The 21392-nt window shown below is 40.5% G+C and overlaps 1 protein-coding gene across 18 annotated transcripts in view; it reads left to right on the top strand.

Moving 5' to 3' along the window:
- The window catches only part of TENM1 (teneurin transmembrane protein 1), an 848278-nt gene that overhangs the window by 734557 nt on the left and 92329 nt on the right, over positions 1 to 21392 (top strand). For 16 of the 18 annotated variants that reach the window (XM_048070576.2, XM_067005240.1, XM_067005241.1 and 13 more), the window contains 3 exons: positions 10444 to 10629; positions 11840 to 11863; positions 14221 to 14367. In XM_048070576.2, the coding sequence (XP_047926533.1) occupies positions 10444 to 10629; positions 11840 to 11863; positions 14221 to 14367 (357 nt within the window). The remainder of the gene's footprint in view (positions 1 to 10443; positions 10630 to 11839; positions 11864 to 14220; positions 14368 to 21392) is intronic. The other 2 variants (XM_067005248.1, XM_048070601.2) reach the window with 1 other exon arrangement.

Genomic DNA, 21392 nt, shown 5'->3' with positions numbered 1-21392 from the left:
AATCTTCAACTTTTGATTTGCTAAGCTAAGTCCGGTGATTAAACTCTGACAAGTTAGCCATGCCACTAGTATTGAAAGAAAGGAGCTCATAGCAGGAGACAGCTTCTCTTCCTCACAGCTGGAAAAGCACAGATGGGATTTACTAGAGCAAGAGCACAAAAACGCACTAGGACAGCTAGAGTTTTTGTCCTTCAGTGAATTTCAGAACGTTTATTATGCAAAATGTGTTGCATAGGCCCCTGAAAAGCAGATATTTAAAATGTTTTTTTATTGTCATGGTAAGAGTTCTACAAAAATAGATGCTGCATTTCAATACACTTATCCAGCAGTCTTTCTGTAAGTTTCACTTACCTTTGAAAATAAGAAATTGCTATTGATAAAAGTCAAAATCATGGAAACCTTTTCTCCTGCATATTGCATTTTTAAACTTTCTGATTGTGTAGATTGTTGCAAGGTTAATATATGTAGACGTCTAAGGAATTCCTGGTCTCTGCCCTCTTTAAGCAAGGATTTTTGCTTAAATGTTTAGGCTCAAGTAACACTTTTTAAATAAAATTAGGCTTGCTGTAATTATGCAAGACCCTTTTAGGGCTGATAGAGCAAAAACTCCTTGTGTGTTGTAGCTGCAGCATACCTTCAGGTACGTTGCTCTTCAATTTAGGAAGCTCTGGCCATTTTACAAACAGATTATTAAAATGTTATCTGTGACCTTGTGATCCAAAATCATTTTCTGATGGACTGCAGAAAGCAAATTGTTCACAGGACACATTTTATTTTCAGCTCCACCTCTGGTCACCCATGCTCCTCACTACCAAACAGCCAGGCTGTGTGCCCGGCAGCTGTGCTGAGCGAGGAGCCGCAGTGGAGGGGCTGCTTCCCTTGGAGCTCCTTGTGCCTGGGGATGACGGGGCTGCCTCAGCAAAGCTGTGTTTGCATGGCCGAGGAGGAAAGGGGGAGAAGTGGTGAGTTAGTGAAAAATACGTGCAGCACAGAGGGGAGAGCTAAATAATGAAGGCCACTCTTTCACTTCTTAAAATCTACAAAGCACTACTGCAGTTGTGCCAGGGATGCTGAGTAGGATGGCAGCTCTCCCTTAAAATCCAGGGTTGCACGCACAGTGTGCTGCTTCTCCCTGGTGCCAGAAAAATGCAAGTCATGAGCTGCGTCTTCGCTTGAGCAGCAACAAAGCAGAACAGCAGCTGCCAGATGCATGTTGCTATTTCTGTGTGTGCTGCTGACACAGAGAAAGTTACGGTTTATTTGCTGGGAGTTGCTTCATCTCTGTACTCATCTTCACAAACACGGCAATGAACGTAGAATTGTCTCCTCTTTGCCCATGTAAGCAGGGTTCATAGTAAGTTGTCGAGCACTGTATGACTTGTGCTAATTGAGGCTGCATTCCCGGCGTCTGTTGGAAGGACTTGGTACACTTGGCTGTTGAATATGCCCAAGAAACTCTTCATTTGTGCTAAAAAGAGAGGAGGCAATTCCAGCCTCTTCAGCTGATTTCTATTTGTGATTGTGAAACTGAGGTGCTGCTCAGAAGCTGGTAATGGCCTTTGATTTCTCCTCTTAATCTTCTACTGTGGTACAAATTGTTTGTTGGGAACACAATATTCCTAAGGCTTATTTTACTCAATCTATTATTTCTGACTGTTGATAAAATCTGGCTCTTCACTGCAAAAGAAGTTGTGAAAATGAATGCATGTCCTTTTGAAACACCCATCCTGACATGTTGATTTCAGTTATGCAAATCATTGTCCCCTTTCCTTCATGTGGCCAGCTCTGTGTCTGGTTTGGTCAACAAGGGCATCTGTGCTGCTCTTGAGCTGCCATTGCCTTTACACAGGTGTATCAAGATAGATGTTCCTGCAATATATTGAGAAATAGGATCAGTGCCCAACTTTTCAGTGTTTTAAACCTTTTGGCGGTATTATAAGTAAAATATATCTTCATTACTGAAGTCAGCAGATATATCTACCATATAGAACACGTGGCCTGGGTGAGGCAAGCACTCACTGGGGCAATTTTTGTGAGTTGACTCATATTCAAAGGTCGGCCTGTAAGCCAGTGAATTAAAGATGGTGCCTTCTCTTTGCAAACAGTGCTTAAATAAATCATTACTACTTCACTGAATATTACTAATCAAATTTACTAATTAAATAATTGTGAAAACTTTATGCCGTGAGCAGAGCCATATTTTGTGTTAATACTTCTGTCTATCATGAAAGACTTGGTGCTTGTATAAAGATGTACCCTGATCCACTCGCGCAATCTTATGAACCTTTGCTGAAAATAGCTGTCTCAAAATCTGTGTTTTCATTTGGTGCTGTACTAGTTCAGGCTGTGCCTGTGAAGAAGCTTTATTAAATGTACCTACTGAGCAATCTCTTTGCTCATTTCCTTTTTCCCTACAAAACCATTTGGTTGCTCTCCATATTTCTCATCATTATCATATATTGCCTTGTGCCCATCCTGTTTCTTGTCAGTCTGTTACTTACTCTACAGGTTTCCCATTTCCCTATACAACTGCTTTATAGCACAAGGAAGTGGGGATTGCATTTTCCTCTGTGAGTGGACACAAAGGCACAGCTTTCATAGCCTTCATCTCATTCATTATTGCTCAGGATAGATTGTTCTGGACTGCTTTTTCTTACTAGTCTCCTGATCAAATAAAATATCAGACAAGGTGATGTTGCGAGGCATTTCCTTTTGTGGTTCTCAGTATGTTGCAAAGGATCTCAGAGCTTATTAGTCAGAGTATGATTCTCCAGTGACGACTGTAATTTCGCTGCTTTACAACATGTACAAGTTGACGTCAAATAGTGGAGACAAATTATAAAACAGGACCAAAATTGACAAGGAAACATTTACTTGGGAAACAGGGTATTAAAAAAAAAAGAGCGCTGGTCAGAGTACTGTGTGGTTCTCCTCACCCTTGTGTCAGTCTAATCTGCCTTGCTATTAGGTTGCACTTCTCTTCATTTATTTTAAACATTTCCCACAAAGGCCTTATCTGACCTGCCAACCTGTATCATCTCTAAGGAGGAGACAGGTTCTGCAGCTCAAGTCCCCTGTGTGTCAAGCACAGTGTAATTGTATTCTGCTTTACACCAATACTATGGCTGGGTAAACAGAGATATACCCAGTGGCAAATGAGTAATTCTTTTCAGTGGTATCAATTTGCAGAGCTTTGGCTCCCTGAAATGAAATATCTGTTAGTGTGTTTACCATTACCAATCCAGATTCATAAGATTGTATTGATTAGATTTTTGCACTGTAAAAATACCATTTTTAACCACAGTGAAATCGATAAAGGGTGAGGTTTTTTATATATACAAATTGGATTTGGATCAGGAAGAAAATATTCTTCATCAGATGAAAAATAAAGCTGAAAAAAAGAAATGTGATAAAAGATCCAAGAAAGGGAAAAAGTTTTTCTGCCATTTCCCCCCTGCCTCTGCTGTATCTGCCTCTTGGACCTTTCTATCTGCTCGCTGATTACTTTTCACAGAAGTAAATTTTCAAGCACATTGAGGATCCCCAGTGCGGAAAAGATACTTTCAGAATAGGTGTAATATTATCAGAAGTTACATTACGGGGCTTTTTTTAATCAAATTACATTCATATATTTGGAGGTACACAATAATGTTAATGGCAACATTCATACTCAAAGCCAGAATCGCTATTTATAGAGTACTTAATGCATTAGACCCAAGTTCAGTGAGATGATGGTAGGATTATTTCCAGAAAGCAATTAAAATCAGCACTAGATTGATGGCAAAACATCCTGAGTAACAAACAGCGAGGGTATGGCATTTTAGTTCCAGGGGTTTAATTTTGTGTGTTGTGGGCTGTGCTAAGAAGATAAGAAAGGGAGTTGGATATCTGTGAAGCAACATGCCAAAAAGGTTCACTGCATAAAGCTTACAGTAAAAAGGTTTGAAATGAAACAATGTGTGGAGAAGTTTAACCTTTGGTAGAAATATGTCATCGTTGTGTGTTAATGTGTTAATAAAACTACCGGCAAGATATATTTTTGCTGTTTTGAACTTGATCTGGATTTTCCATAGAAAACTATTTCAGATACTGATGTCGCAAGTTGGGTAAGGTGAATCTGCATCTTTGTGCTTTTTACTGGGGTGGACACATGTCAAACTTAGTCCAAGAGCAGAATCCTTGGAAATGGTTGTGGAAATGCTTTTGGAGGTGTGTGTGAAAATAAATTCCATGGAATAGTTTTAGTGTTCATATAATTAATATTAATGTGTTGCTTTGAAGTCATTCAAATAAAATAAATTCAAAATGGACAAATTGCTGGGATATTACGAGATGACCTTTAATATTTAATTCCATTATCAGATGTAAGCATATGATCCATGGACAAAAGGACAAGAAGTATTGCAGCAAAAAAGTGAAATTTAGATAGAGAAAATATTTGTCAGGGCAGTCTGGTGATGGTATGGATTACTCGGTGCTGTTGTAGGTCCTCTGTTGATGGGAGCTTTTTAAGGGATGCCAGTTATGACTGAATTTGGAAAAAGGATGGGCTAGAGATTATCACATGAAGTCCTTTGCAGCACTATCATCTTTAAATTTACATTAAAATAGGTAAACTGTGTTGCGTGCATAGATACAAGTCGGGACTGTGCGTGTTAGTTTAGTATTCTGACAGTAGAGGCTTTATTTTTTGTTACAAACAGTTGTCTATCATTCAGCGATGACCTGTCATGCTGATTTTTTTTTGATTATACCAAATTTCACACAAGTTCCTGTGAGGTGTTGATTGCCAGTGTGAAGGACAGGGAGAACATGTAGCAGAAGTTGCTCAGGAATGCACGTTTGCTGCCTCCTGCATGCAGAAACCCTATTTCTGTTCGCTGGAGGAAGCACCTTCTGTGCCATAAAAATAGCACGTTTTCGTATCACAGGTTTGTAAAACTTGGTATCCACATTAAACCTCTGTACTGCATTCTGCCAGGTAACCACTGGGGACAGCTTTCCATTAGGTTTCGCTGGAAAAAAATAGCTCGAGTGCTTCTGAAACTTTCAAAACTTGAAAATCTGGGACTTTTTTATGGTGTAAAAATTTATATTAATAAAGTCAGTTGCTGAAAATGAAAGCTGGAACAGAGTTGTCTCCAGGACACAGTGGGAAGGTAATTTAAAAAGCTCAGGAACATTGTTGAAATTATCATGCAAGCTTATTAAATGCAATGTATATTTAAATTGAAAAAACTTTCTTTATTAGGTCTGGATAGGTGATTTTTGCTGCCTCCAGCAGTCAAGCATATTGGGTGAAAGTCATGTTAGATTAATTTCTAATCTTTATGGAAATCCACTTATTAAAAAATGGATAGCAAGGTTATGAATATGATACTTAAGGGTTTAGACAGGACTCACCATTGAATGTGAAAAAAAGTAAAATGAAAGTGTTTTCATATTATTTGACCCCTTTTGTTTACATATATTTTGGTATTCGTAGCATGATTTTCTGAGTTATTCCTGAAACATGTTGAATTAACATTAAAATCTTCCCTTATCATTGCAAATTATAAAATATTTAGCTTTAATTTCCCTTTTCATATCACATAAGTAGAAACTTATTATAAAACACATTTAAAAGAACTTATTGTTGACTTACATAATTAAAATGATGAGTGTGGAGTGAATTTTTAATGCTTTTTCGATTAGCTCAGGAATGATCAACATATTTGTCTCATTCTCAAGAATATGTACAAATAATGCTTCACAGCTCGCATTTGCCTTCTTCCAAGAAAATTAATGAACGTTCAGAATTAGGGACATGTCAGTAAAGATTCCAGACTGCTTGAGTTGAACATTTTTTAAGTGTCTTATTCATTAATTGGTTTAAGTCTGAGGAATCTGAATTTTAGATTTGATAAATACTGTATTTCATGAAAGTCTATAAGAAACTGCAGGGGTCGGCTGAGGCCAGCTTCCAGCAATTTGCCAGCACGTTGCTCGCAGTCAATCTGCACAGCTGAGGTTTATTTAAATAAGGAAATTAACTTTCCAGCTCTACACTTAGAGAACCTGGGTTTGATTGCCAAGCGTACAGGTACAAAAACTGAAACATGGCCCTTAATTAGTGTGAATTAGGGTGACTCTGTTGGTTTCATGAGAGCAGAGAAAATTCACAGCTACGGCAGAGCTGGTCTCCAGGCCACAGAGCAGCCTCCAGCTCTCTGCAAGCGCTCAAGATCTGCCTGGAGCTCAGGCAGGCATCGGGCAGGAGCAGGAGAGAAGAGAGAAGGCTTTTACACAAGTCCACAAACCTGACCACCAATTGAGGGACTTGCCAATTGTGTGTTGCACCATGCACTGTGAGAATGATTGACAATTGATCTAAAAGCATAAGTAAAGGCTTGCAATACAATATTCCCCAGAGTCCCCTTTACTAATCCGAATTGTAATCTCTTGTCATCTGCCTCCTTCGTTACCTTAAATAAGTCACCTCCCCCTTGCTCTTGTCCATTGCAGTCTTGTCTGGGGGCATAGCTGTGGCTCTCAGCAGGGCAGTCCCCATCCAGGCTGGGATCTGCATCTCTTCCCTTCCCCTACCTGTGCTGCTCTTCTGATCCCTCAGTGGGCTGATTCAGCTCAGCAAGCTGTCAGGTATTAACCCATAAAAATAAAGTGAATAATTATCTGCCAGTACGATGATATGAATCAGCTCACCACAGTTTCAGATAATAAGTTCCAGACAGAGCCCACGGAGCCAGAAGATGGGTGGAGAGGAGGGGGAGTGCAAGGACTGTTTCCAGCAGAGGTGGAATCTTTGAGTGGCTCAGCTGCTGCACCTACCCATTGCTCAAAGCCATTGCCTTGCTGATCTGACTCCTTGCTGAGCACCCACTGCATTTTGGGGTGCTTATGAATCCTATAGGGCTAACTGCTACACAAAGAGGAAGATGCTCCAACAAGCAGAGCAGCTGCATGATGTCTGACTTACTGTCTGATTTCAATGCTGTCTGAATTTTTACCTCATCAGCTTATGTTGAAGCCATTTACCTATTTCAAGTTGTTGTTTTGTTTCCTACATGGTAAACATCCACTCAGTGTCTCATTGTGTCTAGTTTACTGTGGAAACCCAGTCTCTCGGTACAAACACAGATGCTAACGTGACTCCCTACTATGCAGATATTTTTGTACTTGTTTATCTACGGGAATTCTTTTGCATTTAAAAACAGGACAACCTGAACTAATAACACTTTTTTTTTTAATCTTAGTTATTTGTATCAGTTGTGAATTAAAGCTGTGTGTACTACCATGGCATAAATAGAATGATGTTAGGCTTGGTTTCCTTGCTTTTCATGGGAAGTCTGGGGAGAATCTGGGATTTGCTTGGCAGAAGACAGCATTATCACAGTAAACAGCATTTCTAAAACCTTGTATTAAGTCATTGAAACAAGTCTCAAAATTGGCCTTGGTGACCATAAAGGATGAGCAGCTGGATGACTAGGGGGACTGAGAAAAGTGTCTGCTCCAAACTAAGAAACTAAACACTTCTTTTTTTCTTTTTTTCTTTTTTTTTTTTTTTTTTTTTTTTTTCTAATCTGGTGCTTACAGTATGTACTGAGTGGTCTAGGATGTTCTTTGAAGAGAGAGGAAGTCTTTCATCTCCAGTTTATTAATCTAATTGAATTCATGGGCTTAAGTAGTGTGTAAACATTTTATTCCTTGTGTGAAGTAGATAAATTAGGCTGAAAACACGGGGAAAACAATGGAAAAGTGTAAAGAAAATGTAAAGTCCATTTCCTTGGATTATAAAATGGAAATGTGCTCAAGGTCTACATCCCCATAGTAGGGATGTGCCTTCATCTCCTCCCGCTGCTATTTCTTTGGTTCCTTTGGACGATGCAGATGTCATGATCAGACTGCTGGGTAGACAGACAGAGGGAAGGCAGGTGTGCATGCCAGGTATGGGAACGTGTTCAGGGTTTTCTGCAGCTGGTTCTTTGATATATGTACAGTTAGAGAAGTGGAGGTAGCTGCTCGAGCTGCTGACAAGATCAGAAGCCCTGTGTATCACTTAGTTGCTCCACTTCAACCTTTCCAGCCTACACTGCCATGAATACATGTGTATGCGCTGATGCCTAGAGTGTTCGCTGGAGTTTTGGCATTGGTTGAACTAAGCCAGTCCCACAACTGCACAACACTAGTAGGCACTCAATCCAGAAGGGTCAAAAAAAAACCCACTACTCCACTTATAGTGTAAGCCACAGAACATTTCTTAAAATCCTCTTAACAATCTGTGCCACTTAGAGTAAAATACCAAAAGCTATAATTATAATGAACTACAGGGAGATCAGGAGAGATCAAAGGCATCCCTCTAGCAGTCTAAATCCTTGATGCAGCTGGTAATTTGTTAGATTTAATTCTCAGGAGTTTGCTTCTGCCCTGTGCTGTAAAGGTAAGTCAAAGTAATGCCAGTGGTCCTCTGCCAGGCTGGCCAAGGGGCAGGGATCGAGGGGCAGATGTTTTTGTGATCCCAGACCTCATGGGATCAGTTTATTTCCTGATCCTAGGACCAGGAAGTGTTTGAGTGAATTTAATACCAAGAAAGTACCAAAGCAAGTCCTCCTCTGCAGTCCTTTGCCCTCTGAGCACGCTCCCAGCTTTCCATGGACCAAACAAGTAACAAAATAAAAATATCAAGCCAAATTATGCAGCAAGGGGTAAGAAATCCTGCCCGGTACCTGAAGGCACATGGCCCAAGACAGGACGGATTAGATTAATACATGATCAGCAGGTAGCAATCAAGTCTTTCTAGAGTGTAATTCCCCAGCCTCAGCAGAGATTTTTCGTTTGAGGCATCTTTGTAGCGGAGTGTAGCAGAGCAGTCTCTTTCCTTGTCTTACATACAAAAGGGCATATAATTTACTCTTTTGTGGGAATAGCAACAGATAATTGTGTTTATCTGGCACTCCCATATAACTCGGGTCCCTGTCTGAATAGTAAAATTAATTATTTTTATGTAGTTGATTATGACTTCCTCAGGCACACTACTTTGCAATTGCTTTCATTGTATTTTATCTCAGGTTCTTTACCACATCTGGAGCTTCTGAAAGTGATTTTGAGTTTGACCTCGCTCTGCCAGTTTGCCCCTCACAAATCTTTCAATTGCACTCCGTGCATCGCCCAGGCTGGTAACAAAAAGAGGGGCCAGGACCTAACTCGAGACAGAGCCCAGGCACATTTGCGCTGTCATGGTGTGGTGTCATGGTGTGGTTCAGTTTCTGTGCTGCTTTCCTCTTTATGTTGAAATGATTAGAATTGATCAGATTTCAATTTCAACTTTAAAAACTTGGCTTGGTATGTTCAGTGACAGCATTTGTCACTACAAATGCTTTTAAGAATGTTTATATACAATAGTTCCACGATATAAATGATCATTGTTTAAGATCTGGCAAGGGAAGAATCTTTCCACAACTAAATATGTAACGCTGACATTTGAAATCAGAGCAGACACAGTTATTTGGCTCACACTTGTTGTACTATCAGCTGCTCTGCAAGAGGAAGAAGGAGGAAACGTTTCTGTGGCAGGTTAATTGCAGAATAACAAGCAAATTCTGTCTCCTGACACTAATTATTCTAAATAAATTCAAACTGCACAGAACCCTTTTATAATGAAGCCATTCTTTTCGCAGAACAACGTTAGTCTAAGTGGAAGTAGAATCGCAATTGGCATATGGTGATGTATTGAAACAATTCAGGACTTTTTTCCACTTCGCTGTAGGCGCCGTTCCGCTCTGCCCAGGTAGGGGAATTGCTCAGAGCACAGTGCAGGAGGTGCTCCTGGCTCCCTGAAACAGCCTCTTGGCCTTCCTAGCAGGTGACTGGTGACAGCCTGGAAGGAAAAAAAAGACAGAAAAAGACCTTGAGAGCTGTCTCAGAACTAGGCAGAGCTGTGGGTGGCCTGCAAGTCATATGATGCGGTACGCTGCCGTGGTTGTGGGTGCTGGCACCTTCCTGGTAGCTCTTTCTACTGAAAGAGAACTCCATTTTACCATCACTATAGACATTTGAATACCTCAAAGACTGTTTTGCTTTTATGTGTTTAGCAGGCCACTCTGTCCTTTAACTCATCCTACTGGCGGTGTTTGAGTTTATAAGAGATTTCAGAAATGAGCCAGTGGGTCCTGGGAATGTGTCACTGATGGTCCGTTTGAGAACCACTGCCCTCCTATGCGCAAAACCATCATTTGCAGTCCCCAGCCCAAGCAAATAAATGACCTGACAAGTAACTGCTAAAGAAGGATGCAGCCAGATTGTGTAAGGTCTCTACCAGGTAACAAAATCCCCTGTTTGATCCAGCCGATGATTGGTGTTAATATAGAAGTGATTATATTTCGTGTCAGTGCAAAGCATATTTGCAATATGAAATTGCTTGTTTATGTATTTTGTAATCCTCTGCAGAGCTGTGTACCCTGGACTGTGGCAGCCATGGGGTCTGCTCAAGAGGGATATGCCAGTGTGAAGAGGGCTGGGTGGGACCCACCTGCGAGGAGCGTACCTGCCACTCACACTGTGCTGAGCATGGCCAGTGCAAAGACGGGAAGTGTGAGTGCAGCCCTGGATGGGAAGGGGACCACTGCACCATCGGTAAGGGTTTCCCTTTACCTCTAGAAATAAAATTAATAAAGCCTTAACCATTTATACAAAGATCTGCAAGAGCCACCAGTGTGAGTTAAGTCACATTCTGGAAAAACAGAGAGCCAGAATCGGGAACGGAGTGGCAACTCAGTGCAGCATTCTATTTAGAGGAGTTAACATTGAAGAATTAATAATATTTTTTTTTAAAGCACACAAAGTTTAGGTGTGTAACCTATCACTGGGTTGTGCTCATTATAGGAAACTTGAGTCATGGATGAAAAAGGGAAAAATGTTTAAGAAATAGAAGGTGTGAGGGGATGAAGCTGTTATTCAGCTTAAGTAAGTCTTGCATTAAATCTCTTGCCTTCATGTCTGAGGATTTACATATTTTACATATTACTAGAGGTGGTTTTTCTATAGCTGGCTTCTAACAATACTCTTAATAAGGTAAAACTTTCAAATCTTTTCAAAAGTAATTTCTCTACTGTACAAATGTAATAGTTATATTTCTAATGAAATGCAACAGTTGGGTTTTTTTTGCAAAAATCTAACAGTGTTCCTCTCTAAAGTGGCCCACAGCAATATTATTTGTTAATATTTTAAGTGTTTATACACATAGGGTATGTAATTTTCAGAAATAAGCAGCGTAAGCTTTCAGGCTTGCTTCTTGAATAAAGTAGATTGCTTAATCTTTATCATTTTAATATAATTAATAATTAAGATAATTAATTTTCCATTATGGCTCTAGAATTAACAAAATCAGATTTGCTAGATAGATAGATAAATCTAGATAGATAAAGATCTAGATAGATATCTAGATAGATATCTAGATAGATATCTAGATAGATAAAGATAGATAAATCTAGATAGATTTAAATCTGTGAAGAAGAAATGGCATAATTTTGTAGAGGTTGTGTAGAGCAGATCCAGAAAGAACAAATCTATAATAAGAGAAAAAGAGCTCCGTCCCTATTACTCACATTGTAGGCTCTGCCATGAGGGGTCCAAGCTGTCCTCTGCATGCTTGTCATCAAATGGAGAACAATCACATTGCACGCAGTGTGTTTTGATCACAGTGGTAGGAATAGGTATGACTGCAGTACGAGGGAGACACTTTATGTCTAACCAACAGGTGGCAAGCCATAAGCAAACGGTTTCTATATTTTCATTTTGATACAGAAGTTCAATCCATCTCAGTTTTGTTCTTTTCTTTTTTAAGCTCACTACTTAGATGCTGTTCGAGGTAAGTTTTTCATATCAGCATTACAAAAGAATAATGAAAAGCTACAAAAGTATTGGGAATGGAATGTTTTGTGTTATCTGTTTTGTCCAAGCTTCTGTACTATTAACTTGCCAAAATAGATCAAATGTTTGTTCATGAAGATATATATATGTATATACAGAGAGAGATTTACAGAAAAATGTGTAGTTTTTAACGAATAAAGTGCTCAACTCATTTGCAAAGTACAAGCACGCTTATATTTGCAATATAAGCATGTTTCATGTGGCCATCTGATGGTAGGTAAATCAGGTTTTTGCTCTTACTTGCCATTCCAAAGTAATGACAGACCTGAGGACTTGCTAGAAAAAAATATGTTGATCCTGTCTTCTGTGAGAAGAAAAAAATATATATTTTTTGTCAGTGGTGTTTGAAGTTTCCACAGATAGAGAAGGACACATTTTTTAAAGCTAGCTGGGCTAGATGTGATATAGTTCTCTTCGAATCATTTGATACAAGAGTTAAAATTTATGTTGTTTTGTGCCTGGTGCTGTTCATTTAATTTCTGTGCCTTGCCTCAGGTCCTGCTTGGTCATGTCAGTGTGAGTACCTTCCCCAAGCCTGGCAGCAGTCCCTCCATCCTAGCCATGCTGTGCAGAGCAATGATGCACACTGACCCCTTACCAAAGTGCTCCGAGCTGAAATATCAAACTAGCCAATATTCCAAAAAGAGCTGAGTGTTTGTTATGTATTTATTAATTCATTTCTTCAGAATTAGAGGATGATAATAAAATCATGTAGGCATTCATTTGATTACATTTATAGTCTTAGATGACAACCACACACAGCAGCAAAATATAGTTGTGTACAAGAAATAAATTAACTCAGCAGGACAGTAAACTGAAGTGGAAAAACATCCTCTTTACCCAGAACAGTTTTCAAATCCCATCCTTTCTCCCAGCTCCACAAAAGAGGCAAATAATAGGGGTTTATGGTATATCAGGTGCTTGCCAACCTCATGCTGTTTTAAAGCAGTGAGTTCCAGAGTTCCAGCATGACAAAATGATGCCACCTGTCTCCAGCTCCTCCTAGCAGGAGGCTCAGACTCCCCTCTCTCCTTCTTTGCAGATGTGGTAGATAAACTGTCCAGAGGAGGCGAGAGATGATGTGTCTGGTGTGAAGTTGCTAAGAAATGTGCTACATTCTGGTATTTAAGCTGCAACCCACCAGATCATTTGCAGATATTTTCTGACTCTCTGGTCAGCTTCTTCCAAGTCCTGTGGGAGCATCTCTGAGGCCTTTTCTTTCTTCCTCAAAACAAATTCCCCCTGGTAACACCGAAGTGTCAATATTCACTCTCAAGTACATGAGAGCATTCGAGTCCTGTAAATCCATGCTACCAAAGAGAGAGGAGAACACTTAGGAGGGATGCTGCTTGCATTGTTAAGCTTATTTCTGGGCTTTATCCATTGTCCTTTGGCTCCATGTGTGATATGGCAAGGATTTGACAAATGTCTGTGTTGGCATTAATCTATGAAAGCAGGACATGAGTGTACACATCCAAGAGACAATTCCTCAGTGAGAAGGCAAGAGATCTAGCTGAAAACGTCCAAATTACTATTAATTCAGAGTTTAAAGGCATACAATCCAGGGGATGCTGCAGTCACTGCTCCAGTTTTGATCTAGAACCAGAGCCACTAAAGGGCAAGTGTTTGTCATATTTGAATCAGCTGTAACGTGAAGGAGGTAGAAATGGACTTCGAAAGGAAATGCTCCCTTGTTTTCCTTCTGTAGGAAGAGTTACTGCATTGTAGAATAAATCTAGTTGCCTTTTTCTCATTCAGCTCAGTCTTTATGATGAGAATAAAAAGATCACCTCCACTCCCTGCAGTGTATAGGTTTATGTTCCAAAATGCCAGTTTGTCATTTAAATAATATTTTCCATGTATACCTTTGATAGCAACATTGAGTATAGTATGTATATACATTCTCTTGTGTTATACAACATCTTTCCATACACAGAGAAAGGGATGGACACAGCGGGCTGTTAAGTAACTTCTTACACATTTACATACTTTTTTTCATGTGCACATGCTAAAATCCTCAAAAAAAAAATCCTCATTTCTCAATGAGAAGTGATTTCTGGGCAAGCAAAAAGAGCGACCAGGATGGGGATTTTTCCATATTTAGCTAAGAGTATGAATGGCTTGCAAAGGATCTGTGTAGCTGTTGTTGGAAGGCAGCAAGTGTAATCCTACATTAAAGAGTGTTACTGAATAATTGCAACTTTAAAAGAAGAGAAGAAAATGAGAAGAAAACTCCTCCATGATGAAGGAGCTTTTTTTTTGCTTTTTGCTTTTTGCTTTTTTTACTTCTTATAGATGGCTGCCCAGGTCTCTGTTATGGAAATGGCAGGTGCACTCTTGATCAGAACGGATGGCACTGTGTTTGTCAAGTGGGCTGGAGTGGCTCAGGATGTAACGTTGTCATGGAAATGGTGTGTGGAGATAACCTGGACAATGATGGAGGTATGATACATAATTCATGTCTCTGTTTATTTGTCACATCCTCAATTCCCACCTGAGTCTGTAGTTTTGGTGTACGTTTTCCTTTTTATCACAGAATAACAATGTTGTGTTTGTTTACACAAGATGGTTGCTCCACTGACTTGATCTGAACCAGTGCAGTGAGGGAATATACCCGTGTGTTAGGTGTTCTTCAAGGCAGAATTTATGTATATGCCATACCCATCATTCTAGCACTTGAATGTTTTCTGGGGGAAAAAAAAAAAAAAAACTTTTAACAAGTCATTTCTTTAACCTCCTTTCCACTATACCCACTATACCTCATGTACAGAGATATCCAATGGATACACAAATGAAAAACACTCTATCTTAATACTCCATGCCTGTCAAAATGCATCCGCAATTTACTCTTATGTTAATATAAGTGAATATATTTGCAAACATAAAGCATACATTCAGAGATTATTTTTGTTATTGTTAATCTGTTTCTTAATGTTACCTTTGAGACACAGCACAGTTCCTGCAATTATCCGGACCTATATTTGAATGACCAATGAATAAGCTAGTGCAGAAGATAACGCAAAGTAATTTTTTGAAAGCACTATAAAGAGAGCCCTGTGCTAAAATAATCGCTCACTCTTTTCCACCAATTGAACCAGGTCATTTGCTGCTAGGTGCTCCCTACCTCAGATCTCTGTAGCCTTGATTCATTCCAGAGCTGTGTAAATTTTAGGATTAGTGGGAAAAACACATTTCTTTCATGAATTAGTTTCTGCCTCATTTCCAGCAGTTCATTGTAGTACATTCTAATGCATTTTTTCAGGAGAAACATCCAGTCTTTATTTCAAACTTTCCAGTGGCAGAAAAGCCACAATATTCCTCGATGGCTCTTCTTAGATTAAGTAGTCTTCCAATCTTTTTTAGGAACACTTGATTTACTGGACAGTCAAGAAGGGCTATTGCTTTCCTGTCCTTTACTTGTTACCATCCTTTACAGCGGGCCTGCCCCCTTACCTGGAGCTGTGCAGGTTTCTCATTCAGTGTATAAATGCATCTGCCCCAAACATGCTTATGTTTTTTTTCCTTAGACTGTACACTGGAATGTGTTGAAATGTATGCTATTTTACTGTGTCACGCTTACAGACCATCTCAGTGTCTTGGGTGAGATCTCATGCCCCAACATCGTGTCAAAAGTTAATACAATGATTGTCTATTTTCTTCTAGGTCATTGATAAACTAAGCTTGATTGAGGGCCAAGAGCTGAGGTCACTATGGGACCTCAATAGAAACACTCTGACTCAGTGATGATTCCTCATTTACAGATATATTTTGAGATCTTCTGATTTTGTATCCTGTGGGCTGTAATACCACGCTGTCCTTTGGCAGAAGCATCCTCTTTTCTGAATCCCATTCAAAATTGCCTTATTCCTCTCTCATCCTTCCTTTTTCACCTTATTTCCAAGGTCGCTGACAGCCATGTCTCTGCCCACTCTCCCGGCTCCTCTACGCCGCTGTGTATCCCTTTCACACAAGGTCCCACAGCTGGGATTGCTGCCCTCCTGCCTGCTTTCCCATCTGTCTCGTGCTCTCCCCTGCTGTCTGAGCCAGTGACTCAATTGCGTACGTTCTTAAACCTGCCCACAAAAATTCTGTTTTCTCTGTAATGTGTGTAAACCATTTTCTGATACACTCTGAACCGGCTGTATATAAACAGCTCTGTATTGTGATTTTCTATGCTTTATATTCTGCAGTAACAGTGAGTTACTGAAAGAGCTGGCAGTCTTAACTCTAGATCTCCTTGAATTTGTCAGTTTAAGGCAGACACTCAACATCATTTCACTGCAGGTTTTAAAAGTAATATTCTTTTTCTTTATTAATGGCAACATAATGTACTAGGACAGCTCTGTTGACATTACAATTAGAGATAAGTGCAGAGAGAAATATTTAATTAATCTGACAACTACAGATGGGCTAAATGTAATTAAGTTTCCTTCGCAATCAATTTTATATAAGAAAAGGAAATTATATCTAAATATTAAAACCACTTCTCTTTATATATGAAGTTCATAGGACCTGATTTGGCATAAGTGTAAATTAGAAAAATTCCCCTAAAGTCATTGGAGTTATACCAGTTTTAAGTTAATGTGAAATCAGAAGCTGATTCCTAGTGTTTCAGAGTTTGTATACATACATAAAAACAGAAATTTGGAAGGAGACATGACATTATCTGTTAAGCCCTACTTGCCGGGAGGTTGTGCCTTAGACTAGGAGAATATTATGGGGGCATAACGAGTTCCCATCCATCAAGCTCCATAACTCGTTTAGGCTTATAAAGATGGAAGCTATTAAGTTTTTGCCTGCAGTTGTGGTGAACTAAGAGCATGCACTTAGCTGAGTTACCGAAACTCCGCTGACAGGTAGTTGCTGCTGAAGCTGTTACGATGTGATCACAGTCAGCAGCATGTAGCCCAAAAGGTCATGTTCCAGACCTAATTTAGCACCACGTACAGTCCATCTCATGGTATTCTTGCCTAGGAAAGGTCTTATTTATTCCAATCATGTTTAAATCAAGCTTTTGTGTATCAGTCCTTAGGAGGTGTTTTGTGCTTTGAGTTTGTTTGGAGGAAGTCATAACCAAAGAACAAAGTTGTTGTAATGTTGAACAAATATAACTTCAAACAAACTCTACTTCCAGGAGTTAGGCAGCATGATAATTTTCTGTAGCTTCCAGTTGATTTATTATATGCTACTTTCAGAGACTGGAACCCTAACATTTTTACTATTTAAAAATACATTCAAATACATGGTAGAAAAAATGTGTAACTTTAATATAGAAACACAGAAGAACACTTGTTCTAGCAGTTCCAACTGCAGGGATCAACTAGTGTCGTTTATTTGGCATGAGGAAGTGTTAGCATTACTGTGTGGTCTGTAGCAACAGCACAAAAGCTCTGTGAAGGAGGAAGTCTTGATTTCTTCTTTCAAGGACTGCTGCACTACTATAAAGATCAGCCACAAGCGTATTCACAGGTCCCAGCTCTGCAGATGCTGAAGCACTGAGTTATCCGTGGTGGTGAGGTTAAACACATGCAGAAACACCTTCCTGAGCAGGGAGAGAGAGCACTGTTTCTTTCAGAGCCCTGTTAGTATGCACAGTACTCGTGCCCTGACTGTACCAGAGCTGTCTTTGCCATTCCCTCTCATAACTCTCTGTTAGCTTTTTCCTTCTTGCAGACTTAAGGGCATGTTTACCTGCTCAAATATCAGTACAAATATCATTGGAAAGGTCTTAGAATTATAACAGATGTACGATGACATGGTTTGTACTTGCTCTCGTGGAGTACATCTGCAGTCTGTTAGCAGGGTGATGTCCATTAAATAATGCCATGATGTCGAGAAGATGTCCTTTGCAGTGGGGTATGCCTTTCCCTCGCCATGGCTTTCCTCAGCTTTGCAGGATTCCCCATTTCTTATTCTCAGTCGTTCATTGTCATGACTGACGTGATTTCATTTTCAGTTTATAAGATGAGCATTCAGCTCATTTGAGCAGCTCATTTCTCCTGTTCTGCCATTATTTAGACTCTCTTTGGTAGCTTCAGTAGCTGAAGGAGACATTTTGGAAATGCTCTGCTGAGCTCTGTGCACATGAGCATCCATGTCCCATGGCTGCAGAGGCGGAGCACTGGGACGTGCAGGGTGCTGGGCACCAGCGTGCAGCTGAGCCCACCGCCCTGTCAACCCCCCTGCAGATACTCTTCCTACATTGTTCTTGCACGTACAGGTTGTTGTCTTAAGCTCAAAGGTGCAGCCTGTCATTCCCTTTAATTTCTTTGGTACTGGTCTCTGTTTTAAGTTTGCTTGGATCACTTTTCATCTTCTTTTTCTTTCATGAATCAATATTGACTGTTTGTTTTTAAGGAAAATACTATTTACTGCAGGCTTTGAATTCCCTTCCAAATATCCCTTCAGTCACTTCCGACAGTTATTGCAGCTTTCTCCAGGCTTTTCCAAGCACAAGAAAACATATGATTCAGCATAGCCTTGGTAGATAGCCAGCGCTGCTAAAATATTGATGTATTCCTGACCTATCCATTGGCATTTTAATAACCTATCCATCACAGGGATATTGAGTCCATATATAAGTAATATGCTATTATTACACAATATAAATAATACTGATGGGAATGGTTTTCATTGTTGCTGAGCAGTGAGAGCTCCCCAGGGATGCTTAGTTTCTGAAAATCATACCCTGATATATTTGCAGTCTCCTGTGTATGGAAGGCCAAACACCACTAGTGCCCATTGAACAAAAAGCTGTGCAGCCTTTCCACAGACCCAACGGTGGGTTTGTCCTTAGACAACACCAGCGCTCTCCACTAACAGCTTCACAGTTTGGTGCATGTTGTGTATTACGGCTAAAATTTGAGAAGCCGCTTGGATTAATGCATACAAATAAGCAGTAGAGTCTCATTAATGTTGCCGTTGCTTAGTCTCTTCCAAAGTTCCTCTTTGATTCAGTTTGCTCAGATTCCTGGCAACCCTAATTGGGCTTAACTGAGCCTGCGGTGAAACAAGTTGGCACAGGCATTGTTTAATGCTTATTTGAAAACTGTAAAAGCAAGCAAGCAAATATAAGTTGAAGACTCCTGTGGATTTTTTTTCCACAAATCACAGTAGTGTTCAGCAATTGACTGTGTGAGTGTAACTACTGAAAAGCCCAAATCCCTCAAGAGCTCAGAGTTCTGGTATTGAGTTTTTTATGTTGTCCTGCATAAGGAGTTCAGAGAACAAAATCTGCTTACCAAAGGGAGAAACTTACAGCTCATTTTGCTTTCTGTGAAAATGTTCTAGATATTCATTCTCACAGCTCCATCCCTACCTTGCGTTCATTGGGATCTGTATGGAGAGATACAGCACTGACACGGGCACTGCTGGGTCGCTCTGAAGCAGTGAAAGCGAAGGGCATTGGTATTATTAAAACTAAATACAATATATTGCTTGGGGATGGTTCTAATTATCATGTGAGTGAGCATGTGTGTTTCTTAGTAACGTGTGTTTGTGAATATGTCTGCATATATGTATATGCAAGTAAAGCATAAGCATATAGGCTGCTACTTGTAGCATTCTGGTTTTGGTGTTAACTACAGAACTTCAAACCTACTGTAGTTAATAGTAGGTTAGTTAGCAGTGCCTTCTCCACATGTGACAAAGCCTGAAGAGGTGAGAAGTGTGTTCTTTGAACTTTACAGTAGAAAAATGGCAACTTTAAATATTACTCCTATGTACGTTTTGCTTGCCAGCATTTGATGATAGGGGTAGTTTATTAAATGAAGTAAGCCAGTAATGTGGGAGGTAGAGTTCAATTGAATTTATCATTTCCTTATCCGGTCAATAAAGCGTCTCGGTGGTTTAGTAGAAAAGAAGCTGTGGTGAAAGTTGCTGCAGGCTGCACTGGTGAGCTGGGGGAGGTAATGCTGCTGCAATGGGAACTGCTTTGTTCTTTGCTTCCTTCTTGGTGATCTCCCTGGTGCCTCTCCAATGTCCTCGTGGTGTTCCACCACCTAGAAAACCTGTACTGACTGTGAACACCGACTTGTTTTCAGCAGTGCGTTACTGTGACATTCCCTGTATTTGCAGCCCTGAATTGCAAGTAATTCAAGGGTAGATGAGCAGACTAGGAAAGCCAGGATTTGAGATGTAGGTGGCATAGAGATATTCATACCAGGTAAATATTTGACTTGTTCCATGGTCTTTCTCTTAGTGTGTTTTTTTGTTAGCAAATAGGATGACTCCACAGCTAACAAAATACCTTTTCTTTTTCCAACTGTTATTTTAATTTCTTGAGGACTTAATATAAGTATTGTGCAGTGCATGGAAAGCTCTCATACAAAATACTGTTACTGTGATGCACCTTGCTTCTGTTCTTTTCTGTAAAGAATTGAATGAAATTACTTAAAAAACAGTGTTAAAAATAAACCCAGGGAACAGGATGGGAGGTGCAGGGCAGTCCCTGTGACCGAGGGGCAGCCTTTCTCCCTGGCAACCCAAATGGCCTGGGGGACCCTGCAGAGCCTGGGCCTTACCATAGGAGCAACGGTGATGTGGGGCGAAGTCAGGAACATCAGGCAGACAGCTGCAGGGAGCAGAGGCGTGCCTATAGTCCAGGACACAGTGCAGGACCCAGTAATGGCCATAAGCCAAATGGCAGCCTCGGACCCATGCATGAAAATCAAGCCGACAGTGGCATGGGACCGAGGTGTGGAACTGGGTGACCCCCTGGTTCGGCACCCTGGCCTGAGAACATTCCTGATGGAAGACATCCCATTTGGGCAGTCTCGGGCAAGGGCTGGCTTAGCCTTCTGCCCAACACCATGGAGCCCATGGAGCTGGATCCACCAGATGTGGAGGAACGGATGGAATTGGATCCGCCTCGGCCAGAAGAGACCTGGGACTCCTGCAGCATGCCTTTGTGCTCTGCCATCCGAGAGCAGCAACAGCATCACAGGAGTGCCCAGCGAGCCCCCCTACTCGCTGCTCAGGTTCCATCGCAAGCATTAGCTTGGAGCAACCAAACACCACAGACATCCTGCAGGCTTGCCTGCAAGATGTCCCGGCAATAAAACAGCTCTTGCCAATTCTCAGGGGTTGTGTGAATGCTTCTTTTTTTGGGGGGGGATGGGCTAAAGTTGCGCCAGGGGAGGTTTAGATTGGATATTAAGAAGAACTTCTTTACCGAAAGGGTTTTTTAGGCATTGGAATGGGCTGCCCAGGGAAGTAGTTGAGTCACCATCCCTGGAGGTCTTTAAAAGACATTTAGATTTAGAGCTTAGCGATATGGTTTAGTGGAGGACTTGTTAGTGTTAGGTCAGAGGTTGGACTAGGTGATCTTGGAGGTCTCTTCCAGCCTAGGTGATTCTGTGACTCTGTGACTCTGTGATTTGCCCAAATCTGGTCAGCAAATAGTTAGGCTCTTGGAGAGTAACCAAGGAAGAAGTGGATCCACAGAACTCCATACAGTTCATTTCATC

This window comes from Anser cygnoides, chromosome 13 (genome assembly GCF_040182565.1).
Source record: "Anser cygnoides isolate HZ-2024a breed goose chromosome 13, Taihu_goose_T2T_genome, whole genome shotgun sequence".
NCBI lineage: Eukaryota > Metazoa > Chordata > Aves > Anseriformes > Anatidae > Anser > Anser cygnoides.
This window is presented reverse-complemented; position numbering and strand designations above follow the sequence as displayed.